Source organism: Siniperca chuatsi, linkage group LG23, assembly GCF_020085105.1.
Source record: "Siniperca chuatsi isolate FFG_IHB_CAS linkage group LG23, ASM2008510v1, whole genome shotgun sequence".
Classification (NCBI taxonomy): domain Eukaryota; kingdom Metazoa; phylum Chordata; class Actinopteri; order Centrarchiformes; family Sinipercidae; genus Siniperca; species Siniperca chuatsi.
This window is the reverse complement of record NC_058064.1, coordinates 7989349-8017227: the sequence shown is the minus strand read 5'-3', so window position 1 is coordinate 8017227 and position 27879 is coordinate 7989349. Positions and strand designations below refer to the sequence as shown.

The 27879-nt window shown below is 39.6% G+C and overlaps 1 protein-coding gene across 13 annotated transcripts in view; it reads right to left on the bottom strand.

The window, feature by feature from the left end:
* anks1b (ankyrin repeat and sterile alpha motif domain containing 1B) overlaps window positions 1-27879 on the bottom strand; it is a 235707-nt gene that overhangs the window by 11263 nt on the left and 196565 nt on the right. For 12 of the 13 annotated variants that reach the window (XM_044185785.1, XM_044185784.1, XM_044185790.1 and 9 more), the window contains 4 exons: window positions 7464-7571; window positions 5999-6202; window positions 3534-3659; window positions 296-367 (listed from right to left, as the gene is read on the bottom strand). In XM_044185785.1, the coding sequence (XP_044041720.1) occupies window positions 296-367; window positions 3534-3659; window positions 5999-6202; window positions 7464-7571 (510 nt within the window). Of the gene's footprint in view, window positions 1-295; window positions 368-3533; window positions 3660-5998; window positions 6203-7463; window positions 7572-18400; window positions 18845-27879 lie in introns of those variants that run through there. The other variant, XM_044185796.1, reaches the window with a different exon arrangement.

The following is a 27879-nucleotide window of genomic DNA, read 5'->3' as shown; positions in this document are numbered from 1 at the left end:
GTTTGTTTAAGTTCTAGTGTGAGTGTGAGGGCACTGAGACTATGAGACGGTGTCCCAGATTTAAAGGTCCAGTAAGGTTTTTTTTTTGGAGAAAACCTTTATAATAACCTTTATACAAGTACAGCACCATGCATTCATTTTCAATTTACTACAACTTGGGTCCTATTTTCAGAGCTTCTTTCAGACTTCTTTTCAGCAATGTGGCTGTGTTCCCAGATCAGCAATTGATGTTAATAATGTTGGTTGGATCTTTCCTAGCAATAGCAGAAGTAAAGTGTGTTAGACTATGCTTTACCCTCATTTTGGAACAAGCGTCTTGTGTGGACTCTGTCCCTCTCAGCTCCTTCACCAGCATGGAGCCCAGGTACTGTGGAAAAGAAACACACAAACATATGCTTAGTGAATACACCAGGGAATATAGAAGTATGTGCGTGTCTGCTTATGGCTGTATACAAAACTTAATATGTAAACATATTAACCTCCTAATCTCTGTCAGACACTCCGGGGGGTCAGTCTTTATAAACTCATGCTGTGCAGCCAAGCGTTATTTTCAATTCTAGTGGACATCCCAAAGTTTGGTACACATTTAAGAAGCTTGAACAAGGAAATGTTTGGCATTTTTGCACGATAAATGCAAACAGTGGTTTGTTGCAGTGGTTGAAATAATAGGGCTTTCATTCAGCTGTGATTGCTTTGTTAGCAAATTAAGATTAATGCTCAAATTTAAACTAAAGCTTTTCCTATGTTCCCCTCTCAGATGAACAGACCATCCTGCTGCTGACTGCTGCCCTCAATGATGCTGAGGAGGACACCAACGTCTCCACCAGCACCGCTCCTGTCCAGGATGGACCAATCAGTCATTACTGACCACTTAACACCAAAATACTTCCTTCCTTACCATACCTGTCCAGTTTACAAAGGGAACCTGGCCAGGTCTTGATAACCAACCAGCTCACCCTGGACTTTAAACAGAGTCAATGATGTGGAGGACATGGAGTTGGAGCCTTTGTCCAAAGTCTAACATAACATGAACACCAGCCTTCCTTCAAAAAAATGATGAAGACAGTGGCTTTTGAAACTGCTTTTCAATATAGCTGAATTATTTTTATTGTCTTTGTGTTTTTTTTCTTTATTGTCTTGATGAAATAAATAAAATTTGTGTATTTATTTAATTTATAGTATTATGGAGTGTAATTCTCTGTGACAAATACAGTAAACTCCATTATTTCTGATATTTCGAGTAATTTATGGATGGTGTGTTTACATTCAGCTGTACTAACATGGAGTTTGATTAAATGCCCACAGACACACAGCAGTGATTACATCCACCTTGAGAGGCTCCTGGAGGGACATTAACGCCAGAGTCTGGCAGATCCCTCTCTCTGGACGCGACTTTGTGGTCAGACATTCTGCACACGTAGTATCTGATTTAATAAAGAGGCTACTAATGGTGACAGTGTTTTACAGGGACAATGTTTATGTCGACATTAGAGCACTTAATGGGTGTGACATTCACCACCTCGCAGAGCCCTTCCTGCTCATGGTAGAGGCCTTATTTCTTAAAGTGGGACCCTAACAAGGCTTTTAGTGGATTAGTGGAGAAATATTTACAGCTTCTTTTATCTCATATGTTTGACTCTACAGTAAACGACTCCAAAATCAAGGACCAAAGTATTGAGTATAAATCCTGAGTATCTACCTCAGAGGATTTATCTAACATTTGATTGGGGATACATTTGATTATGGAGGCAAAACAACCTTTTGGGCAAATTGCTTTGCGTCCTAAGTTACTTTTTATGTAGCACAGACTGTGACTGTGAGTCATATTTTCAGTTGGGGAGTCTGGACTGGTCCTTGGCGGATCAGAAGGAGGTCATTTGGGCATGTTAATCTTTGTCTTGACTCAAGCGAACAATCTTAAATCGCTGTTATGGCAGGGTTGCTGGCAGTTATCCTAAGAATTGTATTACAGTTGCACACAAGACCAGCTGCTGTCTTGTCTACCATGTCTCTGTGGCAGTAATTCTTGGCGTACACACACAAGCCTTTTATTAGTTCCAGATAAAATTCCATAATATTTTGTATATTCGATGTATCTACAGAAGTTTTTAGATTAATATAAAAGAGCCCAATGTTGAGATAACATTGACTGTTAATGGTGTAGAGTGTGGTAATGATGTTAGAATGTCTGCAGGGTTTTACTGGAAATGGATTTGTAATAACTTCAGATAATATTTTTGAGCTCTGGTTGTAATGCTGACATAATAAAGTTGTCATCTGAGGTGGTGCTGAAAGTGGAGGAGAGGGTTTTGTTTATTTTGAGCCTGAGATGAAAATGAGAAGAGTGCTGATGCATCCTTTATTCTGTCCTTTTGGCCATCCCCTTCCTCTATTAACACAAACACAATACACTCCTCTCTTTCCTCTCTCCCTCTCATCACTCTTATCCATCTAATGTATTCTTATTCACTCTCCATCTCCCTCCAGCTTGCCAATATTCATACTGAGCGCTCTGCCTCCCCCTCTGTTGTGGCTCCCACTCATTTATCTCACTTTCTGAGCTTTCTGGAGCCCGTTGTCCTGGGACAGCGAGCATTAGAGATGTTGTCATAAACGGCTACATGAAAGCACCTCCATATTTTCCCCCAGTGGCCCACCCGTTTTGCGTGCCCCACCATCCTCCCAAAACATATTGGCTGTGTAGTTGTACATCTGTCAGAAGCCTAATGGTCCACACTGTAGCCATCAATCTTCAGAGGTGAGAAAATGAAAAAGGGGAGATTTTTGACTGCGGGAAGACTTGGGATACTTATCTTATTGGCTGTCTCTATCATCTTTTCTTGCTTTCATTCATATTTGATTTTAGCATCACATTTGATTTCTCTTTTCCCCATCATATTTGCTCAAACTTGAATTTTCAGTCTCTCTCCAACTATATTTTTCCTCTCCTTCTCCCGCTCTCTCTTACTTAATCATCTTGCTCACATCTACTCCATGTCTTCACCACAGTGCCTCCGAACCAATCAGAACATGCATTTCTGAGACCCAATTATATTCCCTGTCTTTGTTTCTGGGAGCCAGTGCCATCTCTTTTACCTGCTTCAAGTAAGTAATCATTCCAGCCTGGATGCTGACTATATAACCAATCAGAAGTGCAGGGCTGTATCCGTGGTAACGTGGATATATAACATCCTTTATGTAACTGACAAAGGTCTAAATTTACCAAAGTGCTGAGAATAACTGAGTGCAGTATTGACTGAAAGGTGAAGTTGAGGGTCTTTGATGTTTAATATTATTACCTTAGGTGTGTGTACTGATTAGTCAGTCAATCAACAGAAAGTTTTGGGTTTTGGGCATTTTTCACTATTTTCTGACATTTTATAGACCAAAAAAATCAATCAGTTATCAAGAAACTCATCCACAGATTAACTGGTAATGAAAATAATCGCTAGTTGCAGCCCTACGTGCAAATACACATATTTGAACTGTGAATGCACACAGATACAAGAGTGAAGTGAAGGGGTAGGACTCACATAGGCTTCGTAGTCACAGGACTGAAAGATGAGCTTCTCGGGGTGATGCTGCCAGTACTGCACCGGAGTGGACGAGGTGGCCTCGTTGGGCGGACGCAACGTGATGGGCTCGCACCACTCGCCTGCCTGAAACGATAACCAATCGCACATCAGGGCACAAACAGGATCACACAAGATTACAAGATGGGGTATGACATCAAGGCCTGTGCTGTGTATCCCATGTTAACAACTCTTTGGCCTGATATATGCGTGTAAATTCATAATGTAACAGCTTTCCTGGCTGAACATGCCTTCAAAGGGACACGCTTCAGAGAACATCCAAGAGGAAATTAAAATTGGATGAAATATGCTCGGCTTCTACATGTTCCAATTCTTCAGCTCAGTTTAAGAGTCTTTGCTGCTGGTCACTGCTTTTTCAACCAGTGAGCTTTCACCTTTTACACAAAGGAAATACCTAAATCCTATCTGCATACTTCTCAAATGTCTGTGGATAACAGAACTTGTTTTATGGTCTTTCATTCTTTGGTAAATGAAACCAGATGATTTTCTTGCATGAGGAGAAATACAGGATGTGCCAAAGACTATGTTTATGTGTCTATCCATATCTGATTGCTTGTGTGTGTAATTCCCGTCAGAAAGTTGGTGATTCACCGTGGAGGTGAGATCTTATAATCAGATGCAAAGATGTTGGATAAACAGCCTGGGGATAAACCTTTAGAAAAAGGCAGTGGCATAATCTATGCTGAACTCCACCAGCTTAACAATATTACACCCGTTTTCCCCACACGCTGACGGACTCAGCTGGAAATCTTCAGTTACTAAAAGTTTTTTATGTGCTACCTTAAGGACCAAAAAATGTGTCTAGAAAGAAGTCAGATGTTGCACTTGTTCTCTTGGGTTTTGTTTTCTAAAAAAGAGGGAGAAACATTTGTGAGGTAACCAATCATAGATCTATGGCGACAAGCAGAGAAGAGGGGTAATGAAACAGAGAATAAAGATATTTCCTCTTTTCTCTAATAGTTATTCTTCTACTCTGGCAAAGCTGACTCATCAGTGCCACCTCAGTGCATTGTTTCTAAAAAAGGGGGATGCACACTGTGACGCACACACACTTAAGAGATTCAGCAGGCTAACCATAAGTGTGTGGTAGTCTGCACTGATAAGCTCTGTGATTCACACAGAGACACAAAAAGACCCTAATCATACTGAATCAAAACACAGCTGCTGCCTCAGATGCGTGCACACGTGTAAGTGTGTGTCATTGTGCTGTTGCTGATTGGAAGTCAGAAAGTCCTAATTTTGCATTTGGATGAGAATAAAATTGGCTGGAAAGTTGAGACTTATTCTGAAACGTACGTTTTGTTTGTGTGGAACTACAAGTATTACATCTTTTGATGTTAGAGACAGACTGCTGGAGATAAACATTTATTTCGTAAAGCAGCAGATGATGCCTGATTGCTGTTTGCATATTTTATCATTTTACAGCAAAAAGTTTCAGGCATAAATTTCATGTTTCCTTATTTTCCCTAATTTATATGAGCTCTAAACTGCAAAGACGGCTGCCGGTGTCAGATAGTCTGTCTGCTGCACATTATTAATGGTGGATTTTCAACATTAACAGGCAGATAAAACACTTTTGGCTTGCATCTTGTAGCTATTAGGGACCAGCATTTAATTACTGAGATACTTATGATTAAGATGTATTCCACTGTCCTGATTAGAACTGTGATACTGCCTGAAATCTTATTAGTTTATTATTGCTTTGAATTTGTAAAATTACAGGATACAACTTTGAAATATCACTGAAATCTGATTTTTATTCTTAGACTTAAAAGAACAAATGTTGGTATTAAAGGATAAGTCTGGAGTTTTTTTATTTTTTATTGTCAACAATCCCCAAGAAGACCAAAACCAACTTTCTGACTTCCCTACCCTGACTGGTACTCATCGGTCTCACTGAGGACATAAATCTTTAAAAACATCTCACAAATAGTTTCATTTTTTTAAAAGTCTCTGTAATTTCCTAAAACAGCTGGGCACTGCAGGTTTTTTTGTTGTTGTTTTTTTTTTAGCAAACTTTACTCAAACAGGACAAAATAGTGCACTTGTTGACTATGTTCAGTGGGGGATTAATACACATTCAGTGCTCTAGTGAGTATTTACAGCAGCAGCATGGTATTTGGGATTGAGTCAAAATAAACTACAGTGTGTGTGTTTATGGTAATGAAGGAACATGTCACCCAGTGCAACAGTGTGGCTCATTGATGTGTTTTTAATAATTTGGACAACAATGGAGCTCTATGGCAGAGAAGATTTGTTGACAATAAGAAAAATGTAGAACACTTTAAGCATTCAGACAGCCAACTGTATCTGACTATGACCATTCATAATACTCTCCTTGAGTCCATCTCTCTCTCCCCCTCCCTGCCTCCATTCATCCCTCCAATCTGTCCTCCCTTCCTCACCATGCTGACTTGGGCCATCTGTCGCTCCAGCTTGGATCGCGGCACGTCCTCGAAGTAGTTGTCATTGCTGCGCTGCCTGCGCCGGGCGTCCGCCTGCATGATGAGGTGCTGCACGTCCAGAGATCCGCCTGGGACTCCCGCCGTATACGCTGCCTGGCCCACCGACGGGCTGAGCTGGGGAGGAGTGTGGTTCCCTCCGGGCTCCTGGAACAGAACGGGTGGGGGGAGATTGGAGGGGTGGAAGGAAGCAAGAGAGGGTTCATTCATCATTTCATAATGTGCTGTGTCACTGCTGCAAGTACAATAAGTAGGGCAATTGCATTGACTGTGCACTGTCACATTTTATTTTTCTACAGCCACAGTGTTGCCATACTGCTGATAACCAGTCTAAAAGTGCTTTGTAAAATCGGGGACAAAGACACTGTCCTGTTACTAGAAGGTCTCAGCAGGTCCACCAGAGTGTCCCTAAGCACAACACTGAAGCCTTGCGTGCTCAGGGTCACTTTAAGTGAAAGCATCGGCTGGATTCTTAAAGTGGAAAATTATGTTCATTTAAGAGGTTTTCCAAGCTTAGCAGAGACTAAAATTCCCAAAAGAATTAGAACTTTTATATTTTTTAATGGTGTAATGGTCTTACACACTAGAAGGTCAGCTATTTCTCCTGAGAGGTTATTCACTTTCAGTTAATTACATAAAAGGAAAAGTCTCAGTAGAAGAGGCTTTTTCTGATGATTTTCTTAATTTTTTTCTGGGCTGTGGAAGCTGACGTGTTGAGCCACGTTCTGTTCATTCAACCATTTGTCCGACTGCCACTGCTTGTACTGTATTACTGAGTAAACACAGTCCTCTGCTCACACACTGGAAGAAAATGCCACTTAAACACATCATTTTACCCTGTATTGAGCCACACATATAATCTTGCTTTTCTTCAATTACAAGCCAGTGGCACCTCTTTTCTTGAATCTGTTTTATTCTTGTATTTTCAAGACATTTTTTAACCCCAATGATAATTTTTTCACTTTTTTTGAGGCAATCCTCACATGGACATGTTGAGACCCAGTGGACAGTTTAGTCTGTTTAAAGATACAGAAAGGAGCAGAATCCACCAGGTTGACACATTCAGCGTTTTCTCGGAAACAGACGGCCTGCCTTGGTTCAACAGCACAAAAAGCAAGAGACTATTATAAGGACATTAGAACGTAGTCCCAGTGGGAGAGGGAAAGCCAGTTCCCTGTGAATTCAGGACAGAACGGCAGGGAGGAAACTGCAGTAGGTCGGCCATTTTGTGCCTGCCTGAGAGATCAGTTGGGTGGTAACAACAGCAGTGGGCCGGCTGTAGCTCCCTCAGAGAAATACACGGCCATCTGGGAAGGGACTAGTGCTTTCTTCCTCTGTCTGGTTTACATATTGCTGAGGGTTTTCATGGTTCATACAAAATACTGTCTGCTCACTGACACTCACTCACCCTTAGGGAGATGGCCCGCGGAGGTTTTTGTGGGGTGTCTTCGTGTAGCCGATCCCCCAATGAGGCCAGGATCCGTTTTCTGTGTCCGATAAGACCGATTTTCAATACCTGAATGAACACAGAGATATTTGACGTTAAATTAAATGACATGCAGGGTAGTTTGTATGTTTTGTGCACAAAAATCATTCATTAGGGTAGCACTGAAACGATCCACAGAAAATGAATCATTTAAGTCATTTATCAAGCAAAAGTGCCACATATTTACTAGTTCCAACTTCAGAAACGTGAGGATTTGCTGATTTTCTCAAGTTTTGTATCATGCAAATTTAATATCTTTGGGTTTTAGACGGTTGGTTGAACAAAACAACCAATCTGAAGACATCAACTTAGGTTCTGGGAAATTGTAATGGATATTTTTCACTCTTTATAAAAAATTATTTATGGATTAAACAAAAAAAAAAATCAATAGAATTATAGATAATGAAATCATTTTTTGTGTTCTCGGCAAATACACAGGAAATGCAGGGTCAAAAGCCACTGTACTCGCAAAAAATAATGACTCACTTTAATTTGCGTAATTTAAAAACAGCCTTTATAGAGAGTAAGAGTTCAAAGGCTTTCAGACTGGATATAACGAGATTATATCAGCATCTGCATAAAAGGTAACAGATTATTATCATCACCATCATGAGCCTCAAATGGAGGATAAAACTGCTATCCAGAAAAAAGTTTCACAGAGAAAAACACCGGAGCGCACTGCAGAGCACTCAGGGAAGTACTAATGAGTGCATAATGACATAAAATGTCCCTGAGCAAATGCATACATCATGTTATTATTATTATTGCATAACCGGCGTGGCTTGGACGGCTGTGTTCAAGCTGTTAGTTGTACTGTTAAATGAACAAGGTCCTAAAGTGTATACTATTCCTTTAACGTAGAACACACATACCAGTGAGTATGAAGTATCCTGTATGAAACTCACACTCTCACACACACACACACACGAGACACATGGAAAGACTGATTAAATTAATTGGTGCAACTATTGCAAATTACTACTCTGTTCTTTTCTTTCAGTCAAATTAATGAGAAACTAATATCCCCTGAAGCATCAGGATTAGCATCAGGATTAATTACAGATGTAGATTGGGGACTTGGATTCAAGTCCGACTTAAGTCACAAAAATGAGGACTTGAGACTTAAAAGCAAAGACAAAAAGCAAATCTTAAGTTTTGACCTGGTCAAATCCTGGAACATAAAGAGAGCGCCATCACACACCTTTAATATTAAATTATTAGGCCTAAGGACTAAAGGGAATTCAGGGTCTCTATTATCCAAAAAACAGCATTAACAATTTCAATTGAAAATGCCATAATTTTAATGATCAGAATTTATTTGTGACCCACTAGAAGCGTGTGGCGGTGTCTATATCTGCAGAGATCCTTCCCTCTGCCTTTTCTGGGCGTCAACCTTTGGGCGGGGTGTGAGGTGGGGTTACATCGCTGCCTGTGTCATGAATGTATAAAGAGCTGAAGGTCTGTCTTTTTGACCGAGCTACACACACACACAGACAGGATTGGCTTCGGCTGCATTCACACCAAATCCGGCAATGTGGCTCCTTCTCGCAGGGTTGTGTGGACTCTCATCTACCTCTTGTTAAGAAAGCTGCTTCCCCCTGCTACCAGTCTTTATGCTAGCTAAGCTAAACGCGTATGGGCTCTAGCTCCATAATTGACATGATACATGACAGTGATATTGATCTCTTCATCTAACTCTCGGCAAGAAAGCTAATACTATATAATACTACTATAACACTAAAAATTTAAGACCCTGAAATCCCACCATAAACCACAAACAGGTTCTTTGTTATGGGCACCATTTGATAAAACATTGTTAGTGAGAGCTGAGAGTTTTTGCTCTGACAGCCATGAAATGCAAATTCAACAATATCAGATTGTGGCAAATTTGTAATAGAATATTGATTTCCCCCAGGCGTTCATTACACAGGCAGAATCAGAGACAAAATGCACATACACACTTGGACTCCAATGAAAGCATTCATTCTTTCTCTGGCCACCAGGCATCCACTCTTAAGAGGCGAGCTGGAACATGGCAGCCTTCTGCAAAGATGTTGTTTGCACCTTCTGGCACCCATACTTCAGTATACAACAAACTGCTGCCTGGTTTTATGGGCCTGCCTCTGGAGGGCTCCCAATAAAGGTATGTGTGAGTGTGAGAGAATGTGTTTGTGTGTGTCTTCAGGGCAAAAGGTGGTAATTAGCCTCAGTGCGAGGCCTTGCTGCGAGTCTAATGATTCTCCCAACAGTCTTGCTTTGAGTCAGCGCAACTCACAGACACACACACAGATACACACATACTTCATCATGTCCTGCACCAATTAATGCCCCACATCTGCTAGAGAAACATAAAAATATAAACTAAGAACGAGAACAGTGGTGTAGGATGCACATACTTTGGTTCTGTGTGTGTGCATAAACCTAAACACACAAACAGAACATAAATAAACCAATCCCAACCATAATGAATAGTTTATAAATGCAAATTGCATGTAAACAACTGATCTATAATGTATCAAGCAAGCCCAAAAATGCTAAACATTTCCTCTTGTTTTCTTTGGTTAGTAGGTTTTATAAATTCAATTTTATGTCATACAGTAAATAAAGGAAAATACAGAAAAAGGACAGTTTGAATAGTGGGATGCTAAGAAAACATAGCAGCTACCAACAGTTTTAACTATGTCCTACGTTGTAGTTCTCTGCATGGAAACAATGTATTTTAATTGTTAAAATTAGACAGATCAAAGGGAAACAGAGAGCAGTGCTGGGACTAGCGGGTAGTGGAACTAATTGGCGTATTATGGCCGCCCCATGCTCCCTCCAACAATTTTTACTCACTCATCTTTCCCCTCCTATTTCTCCTTCTCCTCTCTGGATTTCACAGCTCACTATCTCTTTCTCTCTTACACACCGTCCTTTATGGACACACAATGTCAGTGATCTCTGCCGCCCTCTTTCGCTGTCCATCTCTTTGTACTAAAGATGACATTGGCTTGCTTGTGTGTTAAGATCATGTGATTGTCTTGATCTTCGGCTTTTAACTTTTAAATTTCTTGTTTCCAGCGCAGTATAATTTTTAGCCACAAGTGTCAATATCATGAAATGGAAATTAGAGCTGAAACGATAAGTTGAAAATTAATTGGCTATTTGGATAATCTATCAAACATTTTTAAGAAGAAATGCCAAACATTTCATAGCTTCTCAATTTTGACGATTTGCTGCTTTTCTTTGTCTTTTGTGATGAAACTGAATATCTTTTGGTTTTTGACTGTAGGTCATAACAAGCAATTTGATAACATCACCTTAGGCTTTAGGAAGATGTGATGGGCAGTTTTAACTATTTTATGACATTTTATAAACCAAATGATGATGGATTTACTAAGAAAATGATGCAGATAAATCCATCATGAAAATCAGTTGCAGCGCAATATAAATATGATACTTGATTTCCTTAAAATAGTAAAACTAGATGGCACACACGTTTTACCCTATTTGAGATTAGTTTATTTGACCCATTATTAGAAAAATAAGATTTGATGACTTTTGACTAAACTATAAAGTACACAAATGAGCTGGATAATGGATTTTGTTGCCTTATGTAGTAAAGGTTCAAATATTCATTCTCATGTTTCTGCTTCTTTCCCTGTCTGTCTCCTGAGGGGCAATAGAGTGACACCAGTCCTCACGCTGCTGTTTCATCACATACAAATACACACAAACTCCAGAAAGAGCACAGTTATTACCTTGCATGGTTCGTATCTCCGTGTGTATCTGTGTGTTACACTTTGCCTTACGCAACAGCATCTACTTCAACTACAGTAGAAGCCTCAACCTCATCTTGAAGTTCAACTATCACCATGGCAACACAGAGCCGCTGCAGCAGTCACCCACACACACTCATCCAAAAAAATATATAAATAAATAAAATCCACATGCACGTGGATGTGTACTCAAACACACACACAAACAGCTGTTTTCTGGGCCTGGGAAAGAAGATTATATTGTTATCCCTGAATGGATAAGAATGTGAATGCAACCCGACCATTATTGTTAAAACACAGACTCACAGTCTCACTCTCTCTGTGATGCCTGACTGCAGTATCGCTCCATTTGCATTTAAATTATATTCATAGCAGCTGTATATACTGACGGGAGAAGTGTTGAGCTACCACAGCGTACACCCCTGTGCACCCCTTTCCTCTGTTCCCATCCATTGCTAGCACACTACGCATTCACTTAAGCTCAAATCCATTCAAATCAACTCGGAGAGCTAGGTATTGACATGATCTCATTCTTCTCCTGTACATGTCTCTCTACCTCTCTCTCTCTTTGCAGTGTCACTGAGTGGCTAGATCGTCCAATGAGGGTTACTTACCCTATGGGCTTTATTTTTATTACCGTAGTATGAAGTGATTTGGGGTGCTGTTTGCCTCCAGTATCTGTGTGTGTGTATGTGTGCGCCGATCAATGCACTAATCCTGTTAACAGTCCCGTTAGCCCAGATTGAACAGGCTTGATTAACGGATTAGCCGCCACACATACGGGTAACGGATCTGTGCTTTCACGCAGCCATCTCCCCTCTGTACCCTGCTGTCACTTTACAAGAATTAAACAAATAATCTGTTTCCTTGTAATTAAAATATTTCTGTTTGTGTATGATGGTAAACTATTCCACCTTCAAGTTTATTTAATTTAGCAACGAGTCATAAAACACACAAAAGCAAAACATCTCCCAGTAGAATTGAGATTATTTCACTTGCCACTGCAAATCAAATCAGATTTTTTATTGAATCACCCTCTTTTTTTCTCTGAATTTGTATAAACTTCCAACACACTGACCTGTTTTAACCCAAGAGCGACCACAGAATAATGATGACAGCTGCAACAAAATGACATATTTTGCAAAGAAACCAGTGCAACAATAAGGGGTAAGTGGAAAGAGTCAGTGATTGGGGGCATTAACAACGACCTCTCTCATTCAGGACACTGGAGACAAAAAGCCTTTTCTGTGTGTCCTACTGGAGGGGAGGTTGGAAGCTGGTCGGCTCACTGGAGCATAAAACCCAGCGAGGGAACCAACAGTCCAGTCACTGTCTGTGCTCAAGCTACCACGTAGTTTTAATGATGGAGAAGGAAGTCTCTCTGCTCCTGTTTAATCTACATTGACTCGCCTAAATATCCCTTTCATTGCCCTCATATCCCTTTTCACTCTCTGTCCATATTCTGATCCCCTTGACCTCAAATTACTTCTCATCATCTGCTCTCGTCTCTCCTTTCCTACCCACTTTGTCCTTACTTTCACTCGCCTCTTGTAATATCCAGATGATAGAAGGAGAGGCTAAAAGAAAAAAGACTGAGAGAATAAATAGTGTGAGAGTGTCAGTGATTCGGCCTAATAAAAGAAGAAGCTCTGCAGTTGCACACAAAAGAGCTTCTTCTCTTCAGCCTTAGCAACTGCATGTGATTGGTCCATCTTTCTTTGTTAGCTTTTGCTGTGTGTATCTACCTTCTCCAGGCTCATGTCAATATAGCCAATCACCTCTCCCCTGCAGACTATGAGGTTGTGACCTTTGTGATAGCAACAGACCCCCGAAGCCCCTCAGGCGTCGTCTGCTATTGGTGCGATTGGGGTTCAACCCTTTGAAGAATCCTGCATCGATTTTTCCAGATCCAAGAATCACTGGCGTACGATTACTTACATTGCCGGGTCAGAATACATTACAGGCCAATTGAATGGTAATATTGATCAGCAAATAGTCTGTCTCAGTGATATCTTAGAGGTTGAGTACAGGGCTGTGGTGACATCAAGGTCGCGTCCTCTGAAATATTTCCGAGAATTGCAAGCCTAAAGGCTGATTGATATATTTTTTCGGACAAAAAACAAACAAAAAAAAAAAAAATCACTTTTTAGGCAAAAAAGTAAATTATAAAAGTCAAGTTAGTCAAATGTGTCTTAGGTGGGTGTAGTGTGTAGTATTTGAGTTCAGGGCCATAGCTATCATTGAAGACTCCCAAGGTCATGTTCTCTGGAATATACATTTATCTGGGAATTTGGGTGTTTTAATGAGACGAGGAGGAGTTTACAATCTATTAAAGGCAAGTAAAGATGTTACATGGTTATATGCCAGACTATTCCTTGGCAGGGAGCAGTTGCCAGGCAACCAAGTGGAGACTCCAGGAAGTTACTGCTCCTGAAATTTTCCTTTAAATCATAAAAATGGTTCTGAACTTGGTTGATGGCTGGTTAAAAGTTTCTTAGGTGGGTGAGTTGGTGCTGTGGGAATTTGGACCCGAGTACTTCTAAAATCCTGGAAACAGCCCTGGTTGAGTAGTATAATTGCTACAGTCATGTTAAGTGGCTTTGTGCAAGAAATGTAATTTTGAGAATAAAAATTAGCCGATAATCATGCCCGAGCTGTGGCACTAAATCTGTCAGCTAAGATGGGATATGAAAGTAAGAAGAAAACTAGCTTCCGTCTTGCAACCAGTTGGGTTTGTTATATAAAAGCATTGATGTAATGTGGATAATGTGCACAGTGCTCTGTGAGTGTGAAAGCATAGACATTTACAGCAACAATGCTTGGCTCATTTTTCACCCCGATTATTGACGTTTTTCTAACCCTGAATACTTAATCACAGCCAGTCACCTTCCTCTTGTTCCTTCCCCATTGCTCCATCATGTGTGTTGTTTGGAGGTGGAGCTTTTCGACTAGAATGATGAGAATCGATTTGCCTGGACTCTCAATAGACTACACACACACACACGCTCAAACACACACATATAACCCTCAGAAAGCAAGCAACTGTGAGCTAAGCTGGGTTCATGACAGTGAAGTCCAGGTTTCAGCTTCATCTCTTTGCTCTGTTTAGAACCACAGACACAAACATATATATATATATATATATATATATATATATATATATATACGACGACACTGGAGGGGACACCAGAGACCACTGGTTGCCTAGCAACGAGAGAGTCAAGGGGAGTTGCAGCTAAGGGTGATGTGTTGAAAATGATGTCCAACAGGGACCAATAGGAATGCTTGTTTCAGAGTTGAGAGAACAGGCAGCCAATGAGATCGGGCCGTTAATAAGCCCGCCTATATGGAGACAGATATATCTCCATTAATAGCAAGAGAACTGTAACTATGACTAGAAGCACAGGCTGGGTGTGTGTGTGTGTGTGTGTGTGTGTGTGTGTGTGTGTGTGTGTGTGTGTGCGTGCGCAAACACTACCAAATGCTGCAGGATCAAGGTTGAAACAAGATATCTCAAAGCTTATCTTCTGCGCACACACACTTTACCACACACAGAGGAGCTCATGAATTGAATTCTCAATATGATGAGAGGGGAAATGGTGTATGATATTTTGATGGTTAATAAATACTTCAAAGCCCCAAGATGGAACTGATTTTCACACTGTAGAGGAGCAAAAGCTCTCCTAAGGCACCAGGCTGTGTGAACATCCATGCATGCATGGTGATTGATGTGTATGTGTGTGTGTGTGTTTTGTGTACAATACTATCTGTGTTTGAGTGCTTCATATAGTTTATCCACCTCTGGTCTTTTCAGACTGTAAAAATGTTCAAAGTGTAAGAATGCTAAAAATGTAGAGAAAGGTTTAGATTTCATAACACAGAAACAGTAATGAAAATGTATTAAACCTCACAAATGGCTTTATGTTTAAATATTTTAATTTAAAATTTGGCTAAGAGATAAGAGAAATTCCTTCATCACTAAGGCCACATTTCACATTTTTTACTACAGGTCTTTGTGCTTAAATGAGGCGTTTAGTAAATGTAAAGTCATTTGTCGATCAGGTGTACAAACCTGTGTGTGACCCCTTGCAGCTTGTATGATGTGCATGGCCACATGACTTAACACAGTTAAGGTTGACATAGCAACAAAGAGAGAGCCCAGTGGAATGATGTATATGTTGTTGTTGTTTGGTACCTTACACTTCAGAGGTACAGTAGGGCTCACATACAACAGCTGCTGGCAGTCAGTGAAGTACAGAACATACAGTATATGCACTATTTGGGGGGAAAAAGGCTACAGATACAAGATCAGGTTAATAGGATGCTTGTGGCAGCCATATGTGCATCTGTGAACTCTCTGCTGAGAGACAGCTTTGGACGGGACCATGCTGTGTATGCCTTCGTGATTCCCATGAGTGGTGGGAAAACTTTAAATGAGAAGAGAGAGAGAAGAGAGACAGTTGAATATCTGTGCCAGTGCTGTCCCTGATGAAGCCGGGTGCTTATTTCCAGCAGCCAATGCAAGTAAAGAAGCTTGCAGGAGTAGCCAATTGGTTTCTACGAAGCATCTGTCGCGCTGTCCAATAAAAAGGTTACGTTATGATTGAATATCAAACATTTTGTAATTTGAGGTAAATCGTGTTTATTTTTGTGTAATATAATTTAAAATCCCAGTTTAAATTGGTATTAAACAGCATTTTGAGCAAGCGTTAGGTCGACCATATTTCATAGTTTCTCTCTCACTCGTCAATCTAAACCGGTCATATATTAGCTAACCAACGTTAGTTCTGTCAGTTAGCTAGTTCAGTTAGCCTACAGTACTGAACAGTTACACCTGGCAATTGTTGGGTGTAAATATTTAACAATGAATCGCTACATAAGAACTAATTTGAGTGGTGCAACCTATTTTAATTTAGTGACGCATAAATCTCCACTTAGTTTGAACGTACAACGTACCGGTGCAACAGGCTCCTGATATGTATCAGATATGGCAAAAAATATGAATCAAGCCACATCAGAGCAGCAGCGTAAATGTAGCCTAATATTACAATCAGCCAATAGTAAGGTCAAAGCTGTAGTGCTATAGATAGACCAAACCTAAAGCAAGCTGCCATGACCTTCTTGCTTTGAAGTCATTCAAGATCTCACTCTTATGTTTATACACACAAATACAAAGCACACACAGGAATTTTACAGACTTTAAGAAAAAAGATCCACTGATTTACGGTCTATGTTCCTGTTTTGTGACCCAGTTCAATCCCAAAATAAGATGTCAACACTTTGAAAATAAACTCTCTCTACTCATGTAAATGACTTAAGAGTGTGAAATAGAAGTGTTTACGCTATGAATCATTTGAAGACTTGCTTAAAAAGGAAGATACTGTAGAGTTAACTAAACTAAATGGAATAAAACCAGTTGTGGTTCTGAAAATACTGGTAACATAACTAAAATGATATTTAGAATTTAAACTCTTAGCATCAGTACCCCAGTTACTGAATGTTAAAAAGCTTTATCCACAAAATGTCTCTCACAGCATTATCCATCATGCTGTGGTTTCTCTGGACTGCCTACTGACTAATGCTGGTCACTGAAGGGGATTCTATTGCTGTGACTTGCCGTGGTGACAATTCGATGAACAGGAGGCAGGATTATGACTGATCGACCGGCATCTGAGGTAAAACGCATCTGGCAGGAATTCCAACTCAATCTTTCTGTCTGTCCGTGCTGTTCTTCAACAGCTGGAAGAAGACAAATACTTCTCTTTCTGTCATCCTGATGGGACCTGTCTCGTTCTTTCCCTCTATGTAACTCCCGCAAGGTCCTCACTTACTTTGCTTTTCAGTCTTGCACTGTCACTGTTGCCTTGTCTCCCTTCACTGCTATTGGAAAACAAATCCATACAGGATAGAACATATTAAATTATCATCTCGCCTGGTTGCCAGTGGATTTAAGGCAATTTAAGACAAAGCCAGGAAGCCTTCAACTGAAGCTCAAGTAAAATAATTTGCTAATCACTGCTGTTCCTTTGAGTGATTTTAAAATGTCACTTTGCACAGAAAGTAGGTCTAGAAAATTTAGAGGGATTACCTGAAAACAGTCATCATATGACAGCGGATTAGCCTTCTTTGTGATAAAAAAATGTTTACAGTTTCCCTCATAAATAATGATTATCACTAAAATATGTATACTCCTGTTAACTGTCAGCCTTTACGCCTGCACAGACTCTTACAAACTAACTTGAAGCCAGAACATCCCTCTTTTAAGCAACTATATTATTTCTCTGTCTCGTCCCAGATTTCACTTCTCTCGCCATTTTCTAAGAGTATGATAGTGCATGCAAATAAAGATGGGACACAAATTAGGGCAGACGTTGGATTTGAGTATATCTAACTGTAGTAGTAATAGCTTTTTGCTCTTTTTCTCTGCTTCAGTGGCCTCAATCAGGAACTACAGAAAATAATTGGAATGTTCTGACTGTCTTGTGACAAGTACAAATATGAGAAGTTGATACAATTTCTGGCAGGGATTGAGTATATGTTCAAGAAAACCAAAAATACACCCAGTAAATAATGTCCTTACATCTGAGTAACTAAGAAAAGTAACATTATTCAAAATTCGTCAAACATTTATAAGCATAAATTCACAGGGAAGAGACATCACTTGCTGTCTGTTATGATACTTGTGGAATAATGAGAGTTTGAAGCAAACTTAAGTTTTATCAAAGCACAATCGATGCTTCGTTGCGAGCTCATGAGCTCAGGTGGCTCAAGGGCCCACTCCTACACACTAGATGCACAAAAACATTTATCTCTAACTCCTGCACACATACACATGCACTCAGACAGACAGTAAATTAGCTTAGTCAGCAGTGTTGATTGAGCGCCATGGAAGCGCATTCGTATGTTGTAATCACCTCAGCCTCGCCGAAAAAGAGATGAAAGATGCATAAATAAAACAGCAAGTGAAGAACAAAAGGATCAAAGGCTCATCATCATATCCCGTCTTTATCTTCCCGTGTCTCTTTCTAGTTTTTAACAGATATCCCTCTTTTTCTTCATCACTTATTCCCTGTCCCGTCTCCCAGCAGGGTTACCTACCTCTCCTCAAGACTGGACTTATTCCAAATCAAATCAGAGTCTTCAGTTTGCTCTCCTCTGTCTCCTCCTGTGTTTTCTCTTCTCACACTCTTCTCTTCCGCTCTTTGCTGTTGCTTTCTTGCTGTCCAAGACAAAGTGCGTCTTTCTTCTCCTTCTCTTCTGTCTTAAACCACGCTTTCCTAGCTTTACTCCTCGCCTCCTCACCACCAGCTTTTGTCTCCCTTTCTCTCACTCTGCAGATTTCCAGCGCTCACCAACTCCTCCTCTTTCTTCAGCTTGCGGCACCCAGACTACATCTCCTACATGTCTCTGCCTGAGCGCTCGCTCTCTCTCTCTCTACACGCACTCTCTCTCCCTATACACTCTCTCTCTTTCTGCCCAGTTTACATTCCCCCCTCCTCCTCTTCATCTTGTCACCATGGAGACGCTGGGCCCGTACAGAGACAAGCTCGTGCTGGCTCACAAGGAGTGTAAATGTGTTTTTTTTTTTTTTTGTGCAGCATGAGTTGAGACAGTTCAACAAGAACAGTATCACAATATGACTTCAATGTAAAATTACACTGACATAAACTACTAAAAAATAGGGTCAGAAAGTTGGTGGTGGAGTGATGCCAGAAGTATTTCTTCCCCTACTGTAAATTCCCATTTCAACGTTTTCTTTTGAAAGAATAGGACAGGGCTAGGCTAGCTGTTTCCCTGTTCAAAGTCTCTGTGCTAAGCTAAGCTAGCTCGCTTCTGGCTGTAGCTTCATATTTAATATACAAACATGAAAGTGGTATCACTCTTATCTAACTTTTGGAAACTGAATAAGCGTATTTCCCAAAATGTCAAACTATTACTTTAATGATATCCTTAATGCTCCTCATCTGAGAAGTATGAGTCAGTTTGGTATGCCAAAAGGCATTAAATACAATACCCATTTGCCTTAGCCACTGTTGCTATGGAGAAGAAGCCAGTCAGAGGTGCAAATCAAATACATTGTTGTTGCAATTTGGCACAGAAACACCTCACCATAGTTTTTGAATTAATTAAAAATTTACCCAAAATCCAAACGTGATTTAAACTGCTGAATGTTTTAAAAAAGGTTTCTACAAAATGTGATCGTTAGGATCTGCTCGCAGAGTGCTCACTGGGAATCGTCGTTTGACTTTCCTTACGATTCTATGTACAAAAAATTGTACCTTTGATATGTTATCAAAGAACCAGATATTGTCTGACGCAGTCATATTTTGTATTCGTGATTCAACCAGGAGAGTTTTTTTAAAGTTATTTTTTGGAGCATTTTATACCTTTCTTAGATAACCAACAGTGGAGGGATTAAAGGAAATGAGGGAAGAAAGAGATAGGGATTGACATGCAAGAAACTTCCCGAGCTGGATGCGATCCGGGGACACTGCAGATCATGATCAGTGCCCTAAACCCTAGGCCTCCATGGCCCCCCTCAACCTGGAGAGTTTGATGCCAATCCAAGCTTTGGAAGTGCCCCAACTGCAAGTCATTTAACATTATGTTTGTAGAAAATTAATGGGATTTTTACTTCTGGAACCCGTTCAGATGGCCAAAATAAGGCCACTTTGCAACTCAATGTTATTAGTGGATTGTGCACATTTTTGTGTTCACCTACAGATGCAGACAAGTTTAGACATTTGACAGGAATATAGCTCAGAGCAGAGAAATTCCATTTTTCAAGTTTTAGCCTTAACAACCAAATACTGTTAAAACTTGAAACTGAAACTTGATTCACTTACTTTTACAGCGTGCTCTTGGATCACCTGACTACAGGACAGAAGTGGGACCACCACCAGTGCTTGTGTGTGTACATGTTCGGTGCATTATATTAAACATGAGCATGTGTTTATGTATGTGAGTATATATTCGCATGCGTGTGACTGCAAGTGTCACATAAATGAAATCCAACTCACAAAGCTCGACGTCATTCTGACTATTTCTGTCCTTTACAAGAGTCTACTTATGTGATCCAATAGGATAATAACCAAAGATAGTGCATGACTCCTTCTCCTTGTCTACTCTCTGAGAAAACACTATTAAACAACTATACTATAGATTTAAATTAAGCAAATATACCTTTAAGGATAAATGTAAGATAATTTACAAATGCATTTGAAACTTTTCGATCCATTACCATTGCTTACCGTAGTTTGAGGAAAAATCTGGGGTAAAATGTTCAATGCAATTTATTCCTTTTGAATTTGGGGAGAAAATATTTTTAAATCATTTTAAAAGGAAATGGACCAATACGATATAACTGTTTGTCTGCAGGTACAAGTGGGCCCCAGTAACCACAAATTGAAGGAAAAATATTAGGGAAACAATTAAATCCCCCCTTATAACATTTATATTTATACCATTTTAACTATTTTAAAGCATTCACTGATACATGATATGTAAATTAACCTTAGTTTTTCCAGAGTTCAGCCTGCACTGACCTTTGATTTGAAAAGTTGAAGTGAAGGCTTCAGTGACAACTTGAGAGATGTGCATCAAAGGTCATTTTTGACTTGGATAAAACAATCTTATCTCAATGTACATTAAGTAACTGTTGGAGCTTTTGATCATGTCACATGATTTTCATCACAAGACAGTTTGCCCAGTTGTGAAATTGTAAATGTTTAACCAAACCAAACTGATGAATTCATCAACATTTTGGTTTAAAATTAAAGAAAGCTTATCAACCTATTGCTTTCACTAACCATAATGTTAAATAGAAATAAAGGGAAATCAGTGACTCGGTTTAACTTTATGCTTTACGCAAACTAAAATACAAAACATGATCAATCAGTAAACATGGCTCCTGAGCAAACACCTGAAGAGGGATTAATCCATCCCTGTTGTTACCTACAGAGTGAGGATGTTGGTTGTGAAGCAGCAGACCAGCAGCTACAGCTCTGCAGCAGTACTACTGAGCCACAGGTTCAGGGTGCGCTCGGGGGTCACACACATTCTCTCCTGACACCTCCCACAGTATCTCCAGCATGGTGAGCGCTACAACAGGAAGTGCAAACACCAAATAAGGCTGCGGGAGAGCGATATCGGCAGGCAGGGACGATGAAGTACACTGCAGTCCTGAGGCAAATCCACCCACACCAAAGCTACTACTCACTCACTTTTCACAAGAACTGTATGTGAACGTACTCTATCCTCACAATTTTGACCACATCGGACAGGTATGAAAACCTACAGTACGATACAAGTGTCAACCGCGATTACATACGCATCTTAACACACGTAGAAGTCTTTTTGGTGTAAAAACTCATGAATCTGTGATCGGGTGAAATAATTAACGGAAGTGTGCATATGTGTATGCAGGTATTATTGTATGATATATAGGGTTTAATCCTGCAGTGTCTAACAAAGGCAGGAACCATCTGGTGTTGGGATGTGAGACAATCTGTCCTTTTGGAGAGGTGACAAAGAAGGTGATGAGCACAGGAACATGAGACACACGCACACATAAATTCAGAGTATTTGGAATAGAGTCAGGAAAAGGCAATCCAGTACACATACAAACACATTTCATTTATACCAAGTGCACATATCTCTAGTCTCTATGGTAACTAGTAGCCGTCATGGCAACAGAGTACAAGCAATAGAAGAAAGGCTGAACTCTCATGACTGTCCTCAATTTATTTTGGACTCCTTGTACTGTACATTTACACACACACATTTGCACACGCACACAGTTAGTCATTTTGAGGTTTTCAGAGCACATTTCCAGTTTAGTGTGTGTATACCTCTTGAAATGTCGTGTTGTAATAATAGTGGGGGAATGCAGGGACAAGTCAGGCCCTGTAGGTGAATCACACACACACACCCACACGCACTTACATAAAGTGAACACACACTGACAGGCCTTCACATGCAAGAGACAGGTATGAGGAAGCAAAGATTTTGCTACGTAATAGGGTTGGGCAATATGATGATATATACTGTACATGAAACCACCTCTTTACCTGGGGGTCAGGAACCCTCCGACAGGTCACAAGATAAATTTAAGGGGTTGCGAGATGAGCGACAAGATAGGAAATACAGTGGTGGAAAGTAACTAAGTACATTTATTCAAGTACTATACTTAAGTTTTATGCTACTTTATCCTCCCAATTCGCCATATTTCAGAGGGAAGTACTGTAGTTTTTACTCCACTACATTTATCTAACATCTATAGTTACTAGTTACTTTACAGATTTAGATTTTACATACAAAACCTATGATCAGCTTAAAATATGATGTACCATTATAGATTAAACTACAGAAGAGTATATAAAGTAATATACCTTTGCTATACCTTGACCATAGCTACATTTTGTTGCTAATACTCCTATATACACAAATTCAGCTATTTTCTAACTTTTCTCTGTCTTTGATATTGTAGCAGATAGTATACCTCTTCAAGCCTGTATACTGTAACTATACAAATGATACAATCTGAGAAGGGCACACTCTTTGGCTGAACTTCTCTCAACTCATCAATATATGGAACCTGTGTCAAGGTGTTGCAAGTCAACACTCACTTTAAACAGTCATAAGGCAAAAAGGTTTACAGGAAAACTGTGCTGACATGATTTGTCAAATATTTACTCTATTTCACTGGATTAGCCCCAAACAGTAATTCCTATCTTGTCATTTTATGTATAAACTGTTTCTTAATTATGACATATGTCACATATGGCAACATTTATTTTTCATATACTATGATACAAAACATCACCAACCCCTACTATATAGTTCAAAGCCCTTTCATGCATGCAAGTAACACAAATGTACACACACATCTAGAGCAGCAGTTCCCAACCTGGGGGATGGGACCCCTACACGGGGCCATGAGATTAATCTAGTGGGTCACAAGATAATTATCCAGCTAGGAAATAAGAAGAAACTATATTCTAATAAACTAAATTATGTTAATCTTTCAGACTTTTTACCTTTGCTTCTTTCTTGTGAAATACTGTTGTTTCTCTTGTTCAGGCCCCCAAAAAAGATTCAAATGAAACAATCTTATAGACATGCAGCCCATCACAAAGGGCAGCAATGAGATGTGAGATGCTTTATATTAAGGGGTCACAACCAAAAAAAAGGTTGCTAACCACTGATCTAGAGAAACAGGTATATGTAAGGCCAGAAAGACTTCACATCCTTTGACCTTCAATCAAATGCTTCCCATTTTCAGCACAATATACAGGTAACCAAGGACACACAAAATCTACACTCACACACCAACACATACATATTTGAAGGCACCCTCCTCTGTGATATCAGGGTCCACTCATCTAGAAAACATTAAGGGAATCGTTCCTTGAGGACCAGAAACTATCTGCACTTCACCTTTGTGAACGTGGCTTTCCATAAACGAAACCCATTTGTAATTGCTTCGCTCTGGGCTCTCTGAGGACCCACTTGAGAGCAATTAGCAGCCTTGACGCAGTTGTTTTGTACTTTACTCGCCTCAAGACAAGGTGGTCTGACTGAACTGAGAGGCAGCAGCACCACCATGTGGATTTCTACAGGATGTGTCTGCAGCTCACTGCACTGCAGGGGAGTATATGAGGGGTCCATTCATCTGCTATTGGATAAAAGAGACACTCATACCATACATGAAAACTGACACATTAATAAAATGTTAAAACATTAAGAATGCTTTTTGGCATAGATCTCATTTATATTTATTTTCACCATCCTTGTTGCAAATGTATTCATGTTCCTTCATGTGTTTATATGCAGCATCTGTTTTTTAACTACATTTACCCTACTTCCCCCATAAACTAATCAAACTGCCTGGCTAAAGCTATGTTATCATTTAAAAATATATGACAATTTTCCAAAGTTAAGTCTAAACTTTATTACTTTTAGTTATTTTGGAACAGAACTTCTATACAAATCTTTATAACCATTATATATATACATACACTACTATACTATATATTTTTTTTCTTTTTCTTTTGGAAACTCGTCCTGGTTTTAACAGAACAATCAAGACTTTTCTTCCAGTCAAAAACTTATCAGACTGACCATCAGCCCGACAGTATTAATGGTGTTTAATGTTCATGTTGCTCAATGAAGCTTTTCAAAGTCCACATGTCAGTCCAGATCCAGCTGAGACGTTCCCAAACAAGCCTTTCTCACAGCCTCGATTGAAGCCCGAAGCTCCATAAAGCTTAAGATTATGACAGTAAATTATTCTTGAGACAGCTGGCAGATTTTACCAGGAGACTTGTGATATTAAAAGCAGGCTGATAGAGTCATAATGTCTTGCCATTATTACGTTCTCAAGTACGTGACATAGCTCTCAAATTAGTTTGGGTTCAGGGGAAAATTAAGGGCACAAAGCAGCTTAAATGGCATCTCCCTAAAGACTGCTGCCCTCTCACACACAGTACTCCGTTTACAATCGTCTGACATGAAGGAATGCAAGAAAATACTCGTTTGTGTTTGTAACCACCAAATGTTTAGTAGTTGACTTGAGAAATTATTTTGGTAATCAAAATTGTCTGTTATTAATTTGCTGTCAATCTACTTAGTATGTAAACTTCAGCACAATAGGTGGAAGCAAATTGGCTCAGTACATTCAGTGGAATGTGATTAGTTAAATGTTAACATAATGTTAAAAAACTCCAATTATAAGCAGTATATGCACACTTACTCAACCATTTTTAATACTGAATTCCTATTACTTATTAATATTAATTTAATAATTCAAGCACAGAAAGTCTAATTTAATGAGTTTTCATTTCAGGTCAGGACTTTTAATTCCCACTCTACTATACAGTACAGTACGTGGCTTTTCTTCAACTATCCCATGAATAACTGTATATATGTATACTTTATTCTCTATGATGTGAAACTGATGTTGGCATAGTTTCTTTGGCTCTAAAACAGATGTCAAAGGATAATTCAGATTTTTTACAAGTTTGGTAGTTTTGGCCATCATTTCTATGAGTAATAATAAAACTGGTAAGATAGATTTATTTGAAGGAAAAAACAAAAACCAACAGTAAAGTTATCACACAAACTGTTCATGAGGGATTACAGTATATCTTCAAATAAAGTGTTAAGAAAATCTGTATCATTTCACAGGAAAATTGTGTGATCACAATTACAGTGAGTACGGTACTGTAGGTCAAAGTTGAACCATGAAGTCAATCTGAAGACTGCAACGGACAGTTTGGATAATAATTTTAGCATTCTTCACCATCATTTTCTCTTTTTAATGATTTATTTACTTACTTAAAATCTGTTTCTTGCCTCATCATACTTTGTTCTCACATTTCAGCAGTTGCTTCAGTAAATAGAACGAGTTTGCATCTGACTTTTCTTAACTGCATGAGTTAAAATCAAACAAATGACAAATGGAAACTAATGAGCAGGGAGAGGGAAAAAATGTAAAAGGCTTATTGACTGCCCCTTCCTACTGTAAGAAATATCAAAGATATTCACACTGTTAAAGTTTAAACAGAGATTAAAGTATTTTTTCTGTAGATATAATTTCAACTAAAAAAGAAAAAGTGTTGCATAAGTTGTTGTATCTTGTTGAAAACTGGCTTCTGCTTTCACAATGTTTGGGAAGATGAAGAGTAGATGTTATCCCAACGATGGTCAAAAATAAGACCCAAGTTGTAATATACTGGGATAGTCTGTTAACATCCTTCCTGCGGACTAAAACTAAATGTAACAGTTAACCTGCACCAGGTGTAACTCAGATGAGTCAATCTACTCTGATGACATAAAACCTGAAAGCCAAAGACAGTGAGAGCTGCACCTGCTCTCTGTCTGCAGTGTGTGTGTGTGTGTGTGTGTGTGTGTGTGTGTGTGCGTGTGTGTGAGAGAGAGTGTGGACAGGCAGGATTAAAAGGTATTTTGAAATGCAATTCTAATCCCACAACAGCAGGACTGCACATATGTGCCCAATCAAAAGGACACACACACCTATACCCACACCCACACTTGTATCCTTCTATTTTAAAATGCTCCAACAATGCTTAACGTTCCTCCCTTGTCTCCCTGGACACCACAGCATCTGTTGCCCATAGCGATTATCTGGTGATTACATGAAAGCAGCGGCCAAATTCTATCTTTCTCCACCCCCTCATTTCTCTTACATGTCCTCCCCACATCACTCCATTTTATTCTCCCACTACAATATCACACCACTCTCTCAGGTACAGCAGTGACCTCTCCATCACCCCAGAGACTACTTCAGTGACAGTGTACTGCTGCAGTGGTACGCAGTCATGAGGACAGCTTGTACAGCAGACACTTGTATATACTCTTTCAAATACACTCGCACACAATCGATAAGATCTGCTACAAAATAATACACTACATGGCCAAAAGTAGAGTAGACACCTGAACATTACACCCATGTGAAAAGGCCTGGTTTACAGTCTGCGTTCCAGTTCATCCCAAAGGTGTGTTGGTTGAGGTCAGGCCTCTGTGCCGACCAGTCAAGGGTAACTATTTTACTGGTCCCATGACTTCCTCATAATTCCCTAGGATGATTCCTGGACACAACTATGATATGTAGTAATACAGTGATTAAAGGGAAAATAAAGACAAAGCTCTGAGACAGTCATTTCTTCCAAAGCAAACTAGGAAAACCGTTTCTTTAATGGACCTGGCTTTGTCATGTTGAAATACTGTAGGACTGTGACCACAACTATTACCACAAAGTTGGATGCATCCTATAGTCTAAAATATAACTGTATGCTGTAGCATTAAGGTTTCTCTGAATTATAACAAAGGGGGCCTAACCCAAAATATGAAAAACAATCCCAGTACTCAAAAATATGTGTCCTTATTGTGTGCTTGTGCAGCCTCTAGTGGCTTCACTCTCACTCTACACTGCAACTTCACTCATGTAGATCTTCATGTAGACAGAATCCTTATGCTATACAATATTTTTATTTACATACACATGCAGGTCTTAATGGGAGTACTGAAGGAGTATATAGTATATATATGCTTCATATGCACATCATTTAGACTTTAAGGCTCTTCTGTTTTCCATGACAGAAAGGAGATTTGGCTTCTGCTGAAAAGTGATACATTTAAATGCATACATAAACACATAAGCATGTATTAACACTTTCTCTATCTCACATATGCATCTAGAAACACATACACACACACACACACAAGTGCAGCATGTGGGCGGCATCCCCAGCGCTGTGAAACATCTTGCATCCCACATGCTTATATAACTCCCTCTCCAACTCCTCCAGCTGATCACTCATCACTTTATCCTCCGCTGGGAATGAAAAACACCCCTTCTCACTCTCTCTCTCTCTCTCTCTCTCTCATTGAAATCAGCCAGGCGGGCGCCCTCTGCAATCAAGCATGATTTCGTTACACTCAGAGCATCAAAGGAGCGCATCACTCCGATGAGATCAGGCTGCAGCAAATCCCATCTCTAGTGAAGATTTTATGTTGGTAAAAATGTAATCATAAACCTGCACTACTTGTGACAA